We start from the raw sequence: 14,262 nt of genomic DNA, 5'->3' as shown, positions 1-14,262 counted from the left end.
GGTCTCAAGCTATGACAAACAATGCAAGTCAATGACATTTTGAATTTTCATAAAAGTGGTTTTTAAAAACAATATCAAATTGAAAAAAAAAAAAATTATATTCATGTATGGGTATTACATAAAAATGAGAGTTTGAAAATTTCTCAAGGGTCTAACACCTGTTCGACGAATACATAGTTTAATTGTATGTATTTGATAAACGGTGATATATTTCTGTTCAAGGAATAAGGGTTATTCGACGAATAGCTGTTGGAGCTATCTGAGGTTTAGTTAGAAGAAATATATAGGGACATAGACTGGACCATGCAGGCAGTTCAACGAATGGGGGATATTCAAGGAATGCCGGTTCGAGTTAAGAGAGGTTATTTATATAGTAAATCACGTTTATGATAATCACACATACAACAAATTCATAGTTACACTAACATAGAGATTTTTATTCCCCATCAACTTTCCTATGGATGTTTATAATATGTGTACAACAAACTATGTTTATATTGAAGTGATTTCATTGGTCTCCAGAGATTCATTATAACTGTGTTTTACTGTATTGTGAAAATTTGTTCAGAAGCTATAAAATGCTTTGAATTAAGCAAGATCTATGCGTTATATCAAGTATATCTAATACAACATCATCTTCTACTCTTGATTTCTGGTGAACTCTGTAGAACTAAAATCTAAGATTCATTAAAATTACAAATATTGCACTGTATTCAGGTTCGATTTAATTCTGCAGGCAAATAGAAATCCCAAAAATCAATCGCTGCTTAAAAGTGTCAATCATAGGTTCAGTAGAACTCTACAAAGATGACTCCAAATCAAAAAATTGAAAATGAATTAACATGAGATCACGAATTTAAGTGATTGCCAAAATCAGTTGGTTCACAATGTAATGTAAGGATTTCCTTTTTTTTAGGCCTAACTGACCTTGAGCAAATATCATGAGGTTCAACTGCAAAGACATCGCACATGACATACATACAGAAATAATCCTTTTATAAGATTCCAAGAAATAACATTTTGTAATATATACCTATTTTTATCAACAAGATTTACATAATAGAAACAAAACAATTTGATTTCATTTTTTCTGAAATCAGAGTCTCCAAAAATAGAACCAGATGGCACATATATTTGCATAATTTGGTAACATAAACCTATTTTGTATCAACAAGATTTACATAGTAGAAACCAAGTAAATTATTTTAATTACAGTATTTCACTTTGTTGATCTTATCTTTTATTTTCCCCTTAAAGTTATAGGGTTACATCATCTCCAGAAATAGAACCAGATGGCACCTATATCTGCATAATTTCTAAAACATTAATTGATTTGTACCACCCTGTCATTATCAGTAGAGATAATAAACACATATATTATACCTCACAAAAGATTATAAAATACCGTCTGTGACAAGGTAAATTAATACCACATGACTCAAAGTCAGCCCATCCGGACTAAAACTCAACTCTACAAATTTCTATAGCCTTTGATATTTGATCTTTAAATAACAATCTTTTTCATAATGTTTTCACTGTCATTTACAACATTAAGATTCATTAAAAAGTGAAATTCAGCATTTAAATCTTTTAAATTGACAAGATTACTATTTATCAATACAAATTGTAAATGTAATTTAAAGTTGGATCATTTTTATATCAAAATCAGTCAGATCGATCATTCAAAGTTAATGACACATATTTAAATGGACACATTTTTATACATAACACTTAAATTACAGGGGAAGATCAAATTTACTATTACAATCAGAATTGTATTGACATTCCAATAAAAGTTCTACCCAAAGCTTAGGTCTCACATGAAATGTCTTTTAACATGTTACCGTAATAGAAGCTAGAAAATCTATCAGACAAATACTGTGCCAACATATGTATACTTGAGACATGATAGGACACGAGCTAGACTAGATATACACAATATGGCATACCTCTTCTCCCCCTCTCTCTCTCCTTTTTTGGAGAGTAACATTTGAATAGTCTGTATTATAGAGGCATACTTACATGGACCACATATCCATGGATAGTGATGGAGTGACTGCATTATTTAGCCTTAGTTCTCAACCTACTGACAAGCTTGTCTGATAAGATCATTAGTATACAAATATATCCACTGAAATCATAATGGCAGGTTTTGCAGGAAACCCAGAGTTTGTGTGTGTGGGTATGGTAATGAGGTGAAACATGAAAACCAGAAGGATTTTTACACATGACACCATTGCCCCATTGCTGCTGATATAGTTCAGACTACTACCTACTTAAAAGATAAACCATGCCTAGTCAAGATGACAATGGAGATAAGACCTGATTTAAATGTTATACAAGAGAGCTACAGTTGGAGTTCCTGCAAAAATCTACTGGCCTCACAGCAATCATCACTTGGCTTAGTGAATGCTTCATATAGACATCAGAGGTTGAGAACTAGTACAAGTCATCACAGTCACACCCTTTCGGTCACGGTCACGAGAGAGTTCCAGTATTATAATTAAGTCATCAGGTGGCACAGTAAAGACACCTGAACAATAAAGAGTATACTCGACAGCTAAAATCTAAGAGCCCATAAAACTAAATAGCTAAATAGAGCTTGATCAACAAAAGATGTCATTCATGTCTTTGATATGGCTATACATAAAATTAATTTCTTGAAAATTGAATAATTTTAAAGTGACAATTCAATAACATCAATTCTGTCACGTAACTACCAAACAAAATGTTTCATAAAACTATTCTTTTCTATACCTTTTGTCAGTCTCCCAAAACACGCACCACGCACTTCACACACGCTACACACTGCATACATGGGAGGCCGTCCTTACATGACCCTAGTTGTTAATAGGACATTAAACTAATCAAACAAACAAACAAACTATACCTTTTGAAAAAAAAAAAAAAACATTAACAAATTCTAAAGTCTGGTTAACAATTTTAATTGATATTGTTAAAATTCCTAATTGCATAGCTATACAATCTAGTACGTACAATGTGTACAACATGCTATAACTGTACCATAAACCGATTCCCATAAGGGTTTTGGTTTTATTAGTTTAATATCCTATTAAAAGGCAGGGTCATGTAAGGACGTGTCAGGTTTGTTGGTGGAGAAAAAACACTGACTAGCGGTCAGTACCTGGCAACTGCCCCACATGGGATTCAAACTCATGACCCAGAGGTGGAGGGCTTGTGGTAATATGTCGAGACATCTTAAACACTTGGCCACCATAAGGTTGGAAGCCACTTTTATAAGAGACCTAAGTTACTTTTCAGACATGATTATGCCTTTTGAAAGGTAAACTGTAAACTGCTACTGTAAGACTGATTTAATTCTTTCTAGACATAAGGCACTTTACTCCACAGGTATAGGTTAAAGTTCAGCCTACAAGAAGTAGCTAATGGCACCACCAATTGATAATGACTCTGAGCAAGCTATTCTTCGCACTGCATGCCATGATGACAGTATACATTTGCAGGCAGCCATATTCAACTACTACAACTTTCATAAGAATCGGTTTATTACCAATATTTTGGTACAGGTAAATGCAGCCTCAGACTAAACTGTCCCGGAAGTGATGAATCCTCACAACAGCTTGAATCAAGAGCTGATATCAAATAGATATAAATATGATAAAGGGTATGCTTATTAATTAAGTCTTTCTTAAATCACCAAAAAGTAAATGGTTTTACATAAGCTATTAATTAGTTTGTTACTTAATCCATATTGAAAGAATGATTGAATTGTAATATTGTATTCACTTACTTTCAATGAATAAAATATTGTTTAAACTAAATTATTACATTTGGTCTGTTTCTTTTTTACCTGGATTTAACACCCAGTAAACCGCCGGTTGTGTCAGGACTTTTTGGTAGTAGCTGCTGACTTAACCTCAGTGAATAGTAAACAATAAGTCTATTTAATGCCACATGCAATACGTGTCAAACTTTATAAATCTGCACACGCCATACTTCACTGTGTCTTTTTTCTAAAGGTCTGGCGTACGTCACCCACAAGTGTACATCCCTATCCCTTCCGCTGTAAATTGTTCAAGTGACACTTGTAGCTAGACATCACAGGCTGATTTAACTACATTGTATTATAGTGTGTGCATCAAATGTTACATCTCAGGCAACAGATATCATGTTACGTGCCTTATCATTTGAAATAAGAACTCTTTATTTACTGATGAAATGGCATCATGTTACGTGCCTTATCATTTGAAATAAGAAGTCTTTTTTACTGATGAAATAATTCATTGTTACGTGTCTTAACATTTGAAATAAGAAGCCTTCAATTTACTGATGAAATGGCATCATGTTTCGTGTCTTAACATTTGAAATAAGAAGCCTTCAATTTACTGATGAAATGACATCATGTTACGTGCCTTATCATTTGAAATAAGAAGTCTTTTTTACTGATGAAATAATTCATTGTTACGTGTCTTAACATTTGAAATAAGAAGCCTTTATTTACTGATGAAATGGCATCATGTTACGTGTCTTAACATTTGAAATAAGAAGCCTTCAATTTACTGATGAAATGACATTATGTTACGTGCCTTATCATTTGAAATAAGAAGTCTTTTTTACTGATGAAATAATTCATTGTTACGTGTCTTAACATTCGAAATAAGAAGCCTTTATTTACTGATGAAATGACATCATGTTACGTGTCTTAACATTTGAAATAAGAAGCCTTCAATTTATTGATGAAATGACATCATGTTACGTGCCTTATCATTTGAAATAAGCACCCTTTATTTACTGATGAAATGACATGTAATCTTAGTTTCACGATTTGTTCAGTACAGTGCTCACAAGAGTTGTTCAGACATTTTGTGAAGGTTTTATCAGAGCACAAAAAACCAACAAGATCATAGCAGAAATATGTGACCTAGCCACATCTAAAGGTTATACCTTTAAGCTAGAGCAAATCATTATTCCAGGATAAGAAGCCTTTTAGTTTTCAAAAGATAATAACATAACCTTCTGGCAAAATGCATTTGAATATGGCATTGACAACTTGTCATCAAAATGATTAAATTATCAGAACAAATTCAAACCATAAGCAACAAATTAATTCTACAAAAGAAAACAGAAAAGCAGGAAAGTATTTTTGTCACATTCATTACATCTGAACATCAGTTTCTCACACATAATTCCAAGATGATCAACGCACCTTGCTGGTTAAGTACCAAAGTAATATGCAGTATTTGTACTTGTAGCAATGGATTTATCAGTGTTTGTAAAAGACTAATTTGTTTATTATTTTTTTGTTTATTTATGCCCACTACCTTTCCAAAACAAGCATAAAAAGTTCATTAAAACAATAATAACATAAGAAAATATATATTGATGGCCTAAGATGAGGTTTTACAACACAACACAAACAAGATTTACTGTGTAATCTATGTTAACAGTGAGATTATGATTTTCTCTGTTTTGCTGTCCGGCACAGTGATAGTCAACTGACGCGCGGTAATTAGGACGACGGCAGGAAACTTAAAACGACCCGTGGTATGAAAATTAACATTTTATTTATTATAATTAAATTGTTCAGAATGTGTGGTATTAAACATTATGCTAATAATTTTTGTGACTCGACAAAATCACCAATCTCATTTTACGTTGTCATTTTAAAAATCAAAAGCCGTTTAGGAAAGGTAGTGGGCCTTTAATTATAACAGCAATAGACATGATCACTTTATTTATTCTGATCATTGTATTTCAGTCATTCAAATGGGACGCTCTTAATGGGAAATAATATATAAGTCTTTGCAAACAGTAACAGTGATGTTGTCAATGCTCTATAGATTCAAATGGGACGCTCTTAATGGGAAATAATATATAAGTCTTTGCAAACAGTAACAGTGATGTTGTCAATGCTCTATAGATTGATGTATTGTGTAACCAGATGTTAGTTTCGATTTCTCAGTCAGCCGGCCAGGTGCATTGCTGTCTCAATTACAAACAAAAACTAACATATTGTTTACTTTACAGAATCTGGATACCTTATCAATTGTTTAATGTAGCATGTAAAACACATCAATGACATAAATGTTTAGCAGTGAAGATACATGAAATGTAGTTGTTGATTATTCTAACTGATAAAGGCCCTAAATGTTTAAATAAGCAGCCCTGCATGTCTATGCAAATCACCTGAAATCATAAATGCTGTATTTGACATAATAAGTGCCTCTGTTCCTATAAGCACCCCTCACCCTTTTCCAATTCCAACAATAAAAGTAAAGATCTAATTAGAACAACTTTACCACTACATGTTTGATTGATAAAATTCAACTATTTTGAACAGATTGCATGGAAAGCAATGGCTAAATTGACTATGTACAATTATTTTGTGAAAGGTCTGGTCCCATTACCTAAGTGTCAATATCTGCAATTCTGGGTGGTTATTGGGTTATATATATAATACTGTAAACATAAACATACATATTTTAGCAGTATCTAAATCTTATTTTAGTGGTTTTTTGTGACAGGAATACTGTATTAAAATATAACTAGAACTGTAAGCTGATGGGTGACTAATTCCCTCCCCCCCCCACCCCCTTCCTCTTATTAGAGGTGTCAATCCAGCTTAACAGTCACAGGAAAATTACAAGTTTATATACAAATTTATGTATATTGACTGAGTTACTATGGCAACTAAGATTTTGACTAACAAAAACCTGCATGCCTATTCCCACATAATCCCAAACAATACTGTCAACATGCATTTTTCATTTGACAAAGCTGTAATGTATCACTGTATCTGTCAGAGTAAACATATAACGCCCTTAAAATATATTATTAAAATAGATTTGCATATCAAGGCATTTCAAGTGTTAATTGCTATATATCATTACCGAAAACAATTCCTGCATGTTTGTAGAAGGTCAATACAAAGACATATACTATCGCCCCGAAATAGAGTCATGTTATTCGTGATACAGCTAAGGTCCTATCCTAGTTATAAATGCCGTTTTATCATTGATGTTTGACATTTCTCCAGCAACAAATGGGAGTGAACCATCCTTGATACTCCAGGGGTTCCAATCCCATACGATCTCTACACCCCTGGACTATCTCATAGTAAAATTAAAGGCAGCTCAGGGGAACAAATCTGAACCAATCACAGGCCTGCAAAAAAATCTTTGAAGACTACAGAGAGAGTGACACCCTACTTCAAAGCCACACACTCAACCACAGTGTAACGTTATACAGCTCTTTTGATGTGCATCAAAAGCCTAAATTACCTGTTCTGTTCTGTTGCCTCAATTTTTACCATGAGATAATCCAGGGGTGGAGATATCGTAAGTGATTGGAACCCCTGAAGTATCGAGGATGAACGGTCACTACAGTACTAGTTTCTTTGGTTGACTGCCCATACTTTCACTGATAAATACCAGAACACAAAAGTTTACGTTTTTTCCTAATAATATAAAAATGTTAAAATTGATTTGGCTAATGTTTTTAATACGTATAGTGAAATAATGTGCAGAAATAACGTAGAAAATGTATATACAGAGAACTGTGGTTTGCCGCTAATTTGATTTGCTTCATATTGCATAAGGAGTGCATGGGTTGGTGTAGCATGAACAAACAGGGATATGAGAATTTGTTATAATTCAAATATATATGAACAAGAGATCCCAGAGGGATCTTGGCGCCCACCTAAGAACGATCTTTGTCTGACAAAGGAAAGAGGGATCTTTTCTCTGCTTTTCAAGCTTTTACTACATATTACTACACATGAAATTTCAGAAAGATCCTTTGACTGCTGTCTGAGATATATAACAGTAACAAACTTTAATTATCAAAATCCTTGATGGCTACCTGTCGGCCATCTTGTTCACCGATCGGTCCTAAAATGCAATATGCATAACCAGAGACCTAAGGGAGCCTGCTCATGAAATTTCAGACAGATCCCTTCAGTACTTTCTAAGAAATAGTGGTAACAAGCTTCAATTATCAAAATCCAAGATGGCATCCTGTCGGCCATCTTGTTCACCGATGGGTCTGAAAATGCAATATGCACAACTAGACCCCTAGGGGAACCTGCACATGCAATTTGATACAGATCCCTTCAGTACTTTCTGACAAATAGTGGTAACAAGCTTTAACTATCAAAATCCAAGATGGCGGCCTGTCGGCCATCTTGTTAATCAATCGGTCCCAAAATGCAATATGCACAACTAGACCCCTAGGGGAATCTGCACATGCAATTTGAGACAGATCCCTTCAGTACTTTCTGAGAAATAGCTGTAACAAAGTTCAATTGTCAAAATCCAAGATGGCGGCCTGTCGGCCATCTTGTTTATCGATCGGTCCCAAAATGCAATATGCACAACTAGGCCCCTAGGGGAACCTGCACATGCAATTTGAGATGGATCCCTTCAGTACTTTCTGAGAAATAGCTGTAACAAAGTTCAATTGTCAAAATCCAAGATGGCGGCCTGTCGGCCATCTTGTTCATCGATCGGTCCCAAAATGCAATATGCACAACTAGGCCCCTAGGGGAACCTGCACATGCAATTTGAGACAGATCCCTTCAGTACTTTCTGAGAAATAGCGGTAACAAACTTCAATTGTCAAAATCCAAGATGGCTGCCTGTCGGCCATCTTGTTAACCGATTGGTCCCAAAATGCAATATGCACAACTAGGCCCCTAGGGGAACTTACATGTGAAATTTGAGAAAGATCCCTTCAGTACATTCTGAGAAATAGCGGTAACAAACTTTAACTATCAAAATCCAAGATGGCTGCCTGGCGGCCATTTTGTTGACTGATTGGTCCCAAAATACAATATGCACAACTAGGGCCCTAGGGGAACCTACATATGAAATTTGAGAAACATCCCTTTAGTACATTCTGAGAAATAGCGGTAACAAGAATTGTTAACGGACGGAAGGACGGACGGACGGAAGGACGGACGACGGACGGAAGGACGGACGACGGACCTCGGACAAAAAGTGATTTGAATAGCCCACCATCTGTTGATGGTGGGCTAATAAAAGCTTACTAGTAAACACCTTTACATCAGGAATGAGATGTTCCTAATTTCTAGACCCCTAAACATGGTCAAATACATATAAGCTCCACATGGTCCCTATAACATATTGTTGTGCTTATATTTGAGACGCCCCCCTGATAACTGCTGTATGCACTTCCATCTACGTGTATGTGGTACGTCTACGATCAGAACTGGAGATGTCTAATAGAAATAGAGTAATTCTTCATTGGACTACAGGATAAGGCAAATGGCAGTAACTTGTTTATGTTCCATAAATATGGTGTAAACGTAGTGTAATAAATTTTAATTAGATTGCAGTAACCCCTACATACATAAATGCAATCGCAACACCTTTTAGAACCAATATTCTTGGAAGAAAGTCGGAATTTGTGTTAGATATCACTGCATTCTAGTCGAAGGGAAATAACCATTACAAAATGTCACTGTAACAATCAGATAAAGCTACATTATTGATTGCCGACTAGTGCCCAGTTGTTCCAAAGGTGATTTAAGGCTAGTCACAGTTTACAACAATTTTTAAATCAAGAGGAAATATTCATTAAGCTTGATTTTTTTTTTTTTTTTACTAACTTCAGAAGTACAAAATTCTTTACTTATACTAGCACAGGTTTTGCAGCAAACAGAAAATTTCACTGATCATGAGACTAAGCTAATTACTGTTTGAATAACCGAGACCAAAGATTAAGCATTCCGAGTGTATTGAAGGAAGTATCAAGAGATTTATTCAAAGCAATGAATACTGGAAGGAATATACATTCAATAATCTATTGAAACAAAATTGTCTTTGCATGTTTTATAAACGATTCTGAAAAAAACTTGTTTCAACAATATGTCTTGTTATCATTGTGTATATTACTGCTGAGGGAGAAGTAGATGATAACTGTGAAGAGAGGAGGAAACTTCACAGTATATTCAGTCTATACAACAATATACCGAATTATCATCTCACTTAATATCTAAATAATTACAAAATAGCTAAACTAAATGATACAAAGCATTCTTTGTTGTTACATTGTCCTGGTGGAAACAAAAGTGATGGTGGCTTCTGTCTCTCAGCTGTGAAAATAAAATAGCCCAAAAAACTAAAAAAAAAAAAAGAGGAAGCCCAAGGAATCATGTAGGTTATACTATACTTTCACATTTATAAACACTTGCAATTTAGGTATAAGGCAAATGTGACACCCAAATCAGTATAACATCATACAGATTCTATTTTTAATGGAAAATTGTATATGTGAATTTTACAAAACCTTAAAATATTGGTACTATTACTTGTCTGAAAACAGCATAATCCTCATTCATGATCAAATGATTATGTACATTCAGTCAATCCAATAGTCTTCAAAAAAATATAAAGTGAAAAAGGGTTTCTGGTAATGCTGACACAGACCTACCAGGTACATGAACATGAATTGTGAGCATATTGTGAATTTTGATTTTCTGAACTAGCTAATAGCCCAACACTTTGTGCTGAAATAAACTGTTAGCTATGAGGACTTACCTTATTCTTGAGGTCTAGAATGGTGTCTGCATGTCGAACAACAAGGGAGATAATCCCACCGCTGTTGTCTTTATCTTCCACATGAACCTTGACACTGTAAAACAGTATTTATTATAAAACTCTCAATGATATTGATATTTATATATGATAAGGTTCTTTGAGATATATATGTTCAGCTGATACATTGATTTATCTATTTTTTTTCCACATTTTTTTTTCTCAAAAGAGTTATATATATGAATACTAAATAATAAGAACAAGGAAATGTATTTATAATAAGAGCCTTAGCTATGCTAGTCATATGTAAATAAAATATTTATATTATTTTAAAATACAAAAGCTATTTATTTCACAAAAATTTCACAAAATACCACAAGGAAGTATATACAGTATACTAATTTATCTCTGTTATTACAGATCTCAGACTAAATAAAACAAGAAAATTGCTATTACCTATAAAAAATAGAATTCTGTTTTGACTATAAATGATTTATATACAGCTAGATCACATTGAAATACTAAGCAAAGTCATCAGATGAGCAGGACAAAGGTTGGAGCTAGAGGGAGAATGTCAGACATGCACCTGTACCACTAAGTCACTGCAGACCACAAATGGATGGCTCATGAGATAATGTCATACAGGACAACAGTGAGGAATAGTGACATCCTGTGTCTGGTTTTGGAAGTTGTGGAACTAATCTTATCAAAATCAGCAGAAAAGAATAATTTTGTTAAATAATTTTTATTACATTAAATTGACTATTAGTCTATATAGGTCACAACACAATTTGGGTAAATTTGGGTAACAGGATATTGGTTCACAGGTACCTTTAAACATTACATCATACTTATATGTTATCCCTTCATAAATGAATTATTGTAATTGGTCGCTATCCTTCATTCTTTTTTTTTACTTTCATCAGGTAATACTGTACATGTGTGCATTGGAGTTACAAAGTGGAGAAGACACTTCCCCCGGCATATACACTACAAAAGATGATTATATTAGGTGTGGTAATGAATGTAAGGATTTCATTAAAAAAGATTGATTTCATATACATGTACATGTAGGGTAAACTTCATGTTTAGTTTATTTTCAGTGTTGTATGTAAAGCAAATGCAACTTAAAGGTATTCAATAATTAAATGGGGGGGGGGGGGAAACTCAAAGATCCTTTTTGGTGATCAAAATCAATTCTTTATTAGGTAATGTTCTTTTTCGAAAACTTTTCCAGGTCCTAAAAATAAAATCAAGGCCTTGATTTCAAAGGGTTATATGATCACTTATAACCTCGATTTCGCTGGAACATATTTTTATTATAATAACGTGTTTGATTGGTTAATAATAGCGGAAATTTCAATATGTCTGCATCCAATGATGTAAAGTGGCCTTGCTTCACATTTTGTTAACTTTTGTTATTTTACTCTTTCTGAATGTTTGCATATCTAGAATGTCGTTGTTTAGATGGTGTAAACCATTCATCAAATCTTTCAAAAACTGTTCAATGTTAAATTGCATAACTGATAACGTAGTTCGATAACTACTGGTGTTTGGATCTTTTGGATTCCTGCATGCTTTTATATTACCATTATTCTTTCAGTAAACTCCAACAAGAATCACCAAAACAACATTATCCTGTGCAAATCCATCCACATTGTGAAGAGATATATTCATTAGCTGCAATCAACATGGAAACACTGTACCCTTTCCCTTAGATTACATCGCTACATCCAGTGTCTTATGATGGATTAATTGATTTGAAAATGCTAAAAGGACATGCATAGTAAAGCTTTTGAAAATTACTGCATCAAACATTGACTAATTCATTATCAAAAATATACCTGTATCTTGAATGATGTATTCAACTATCAATAATATTATGTTGATTATTACCTCCTAAGCCTGCTCCACGCAGCGATAGGACCCTGCCTGAGGGCACTATTGTATCCTCTGCTTTGGCCACCGCCCAGGCTCGTGTGGCAGAGAAGAATTCTTCTGCCACTCGTGCTCATGGGTTTCCTAGGCTGCAATTTGGGGTGTCTGATTTATCAGAGGTTAAACCCTCTGATTATGCCATCCATGACGGGATGGAGTCGAGGCTTCCTGGCCCGGGAAATTGGTGGACCAGGTGGTGTTCCAGGCCAAGGAACATATTCTGTCATACGTGGATTTTTTCACTGTATCCTTGTACAGATTGTCCGACCTGCCTGAGGGTCAACTTTCTGACAAGGAAAGACAGGATATGCAGGACAGACTTACGTCTGCCCTGAATTCAGCGTTGCGATCTGTAGCAGTGTTGCAATGCTCAATGCTAGCAGATGTAATGCTTGCTCGCCGCTGCTCTGTCCTTCGAGACATGCAGGTGAGTGAGCCCTTCCTCTCCCGACTCTTGACAGCCCCTTTCACTGGTCCAACTCTGTTCAGTGGTGTTTTACCAGTTGTTCAAAGGACCTGAAGGAGGACTGTGGCGTCTGGTATTCTTTTTAAGAAGTCCAGCTCTTCCGGTCCTAGTTCTTCATAGGGTTCTGGGCCTGCTGCGAAGAAGGCTAGACCTAATCCCAAGCAGCGGTCTGCAGGGAAAAGGCCTAAACCCGTCTTCAAGGCCAAGGGGAAGAAGGGGAAGGGTGGCAAGAGACCTCCTTCAAAGGGTAAGTCGATTTCCTGACTCGCTTCTTCCCTCCATACCATGCCCGCTTGTTCCTCTTGACCTGGATGTTCCAGGGTGTTTAAACCCGTCTTCCAGTGTTTGGGAGGGTCTGGATGTGCCATTTCCGGATCTTCCGGTAGTCAGCCATCTTGCTTCCTTTCTCCCTCAGTGGAAGGAGATCACTCAGGACAGCTGGGCTCTATCGATGGTATCGGAGGGATTAGGCATTCCTCTGACTCAGGTTCCTCCCTTGTCTACCAAGCCAATTTTCTATCCTCCGCTGGGGGATCAAGAAAAGGCGTTTGCTTTGAAGGAGGAAGTCAGGACCATGCTCCGCAAAGGTGCGGTGGAGGAGGTTCCTCTGGTGGGATGTACACCCGGCTTCTATTCCAGAATGTTTCTGGTTCGGAAGAAGTCCGGAGCTTGGCGTCCCATCATCGATCTGAGTGCTTTCAACAAGCACGTGGAATCTCCTCACTTCAAGATGGAGACCCCACGGGGCATAATTGCATCCGTTGGGGAGGGTATGTGGGCAACTTCAGTCGATCTGAAGGATGCCTATTTTCATATTCCCATCAAGAAGTCAGCAAGGAAATACCTCCGTTTTACTTGCGACGGCAGAGTATTCCAGAGGTCACTCCTTCTCAGGACTTTGTCTTCCTGGGGAACCGTTTCAATACGGTTCTCGGGATTGTGTTGCCACCAGACAACAAATTTCAGAAGGCTCGAGACATGGTTCTAACCTTCATGAAAATGTCTCGTGTCCAGGTATGTTGGTTCCTCAGACTTCTGGGGTATCTCAACTCCCTGGCAGGTGTGGTCCCATTGGGATGCCTTCACATCAGGCCTCTGCAAATGTTCCTTCTTTCCAACTGGGTCCCTGCGTCCAGGGATTGGGAAGCAATGCTTCCTTTAACTCAGTCGGTGAAGGACTTTGCCTCCTTGTGGACCAATCAGGACAATGTCCTTCGAGGAGTTCCTCTTCGCAGACCGAGTCCCACCATGACCCTGTACATGGATGCTTCCATGACAGGGTGGGGCGCTTACCTGGACGGTCACATACGGTCCGGGGAG

The 14,262-nt window shown here is 36.2% G+C and overlaps 1 protein-coding gene across 2 annotated transcripts in view; it reads right to left on the bottom strand.

The window, feature by feature from the left end:
* The window catches only part of LOC138315545 (ranBP-type and C3HC4-type zinc finger-containing protein 1-like), an 84,872-nt gene that overhangs the window by 64,121 nt on the left and 6,489 nt on the right, over positions 1–14,262 (bottom strand). For both annotated transcript variants that reach the window (XM_069256647.1, XM_069256648.1), the window contains exon 3: positions 10,542–10,635. In XM_069256647.1, the coding sequence (XP_069112748.1) occupies positions 10,542–10,635 (94 nt within the window). The remainder of the gene's footprint in view (positions 1–10,541; positions 10,636–14,262) is intronic.

This window comes from Argopecten irradians, chromosome 2, assembly GCF_041381155.1.
Source record: "Argopecten irradians isolate NY chromosome 2, Ai_NY, whole genome shotgun sequence".
Classification (NCBI taxonomy): domain Eukaryota; kingdom Metazoa; phylum Mollusca; class Bivalvia; order Pectinida; family Pectinidae; genus Argopecten; species Argopecten irradians.
This window is presented reverse-complemented; position numbering and strand designations above follow the sequence as displayed.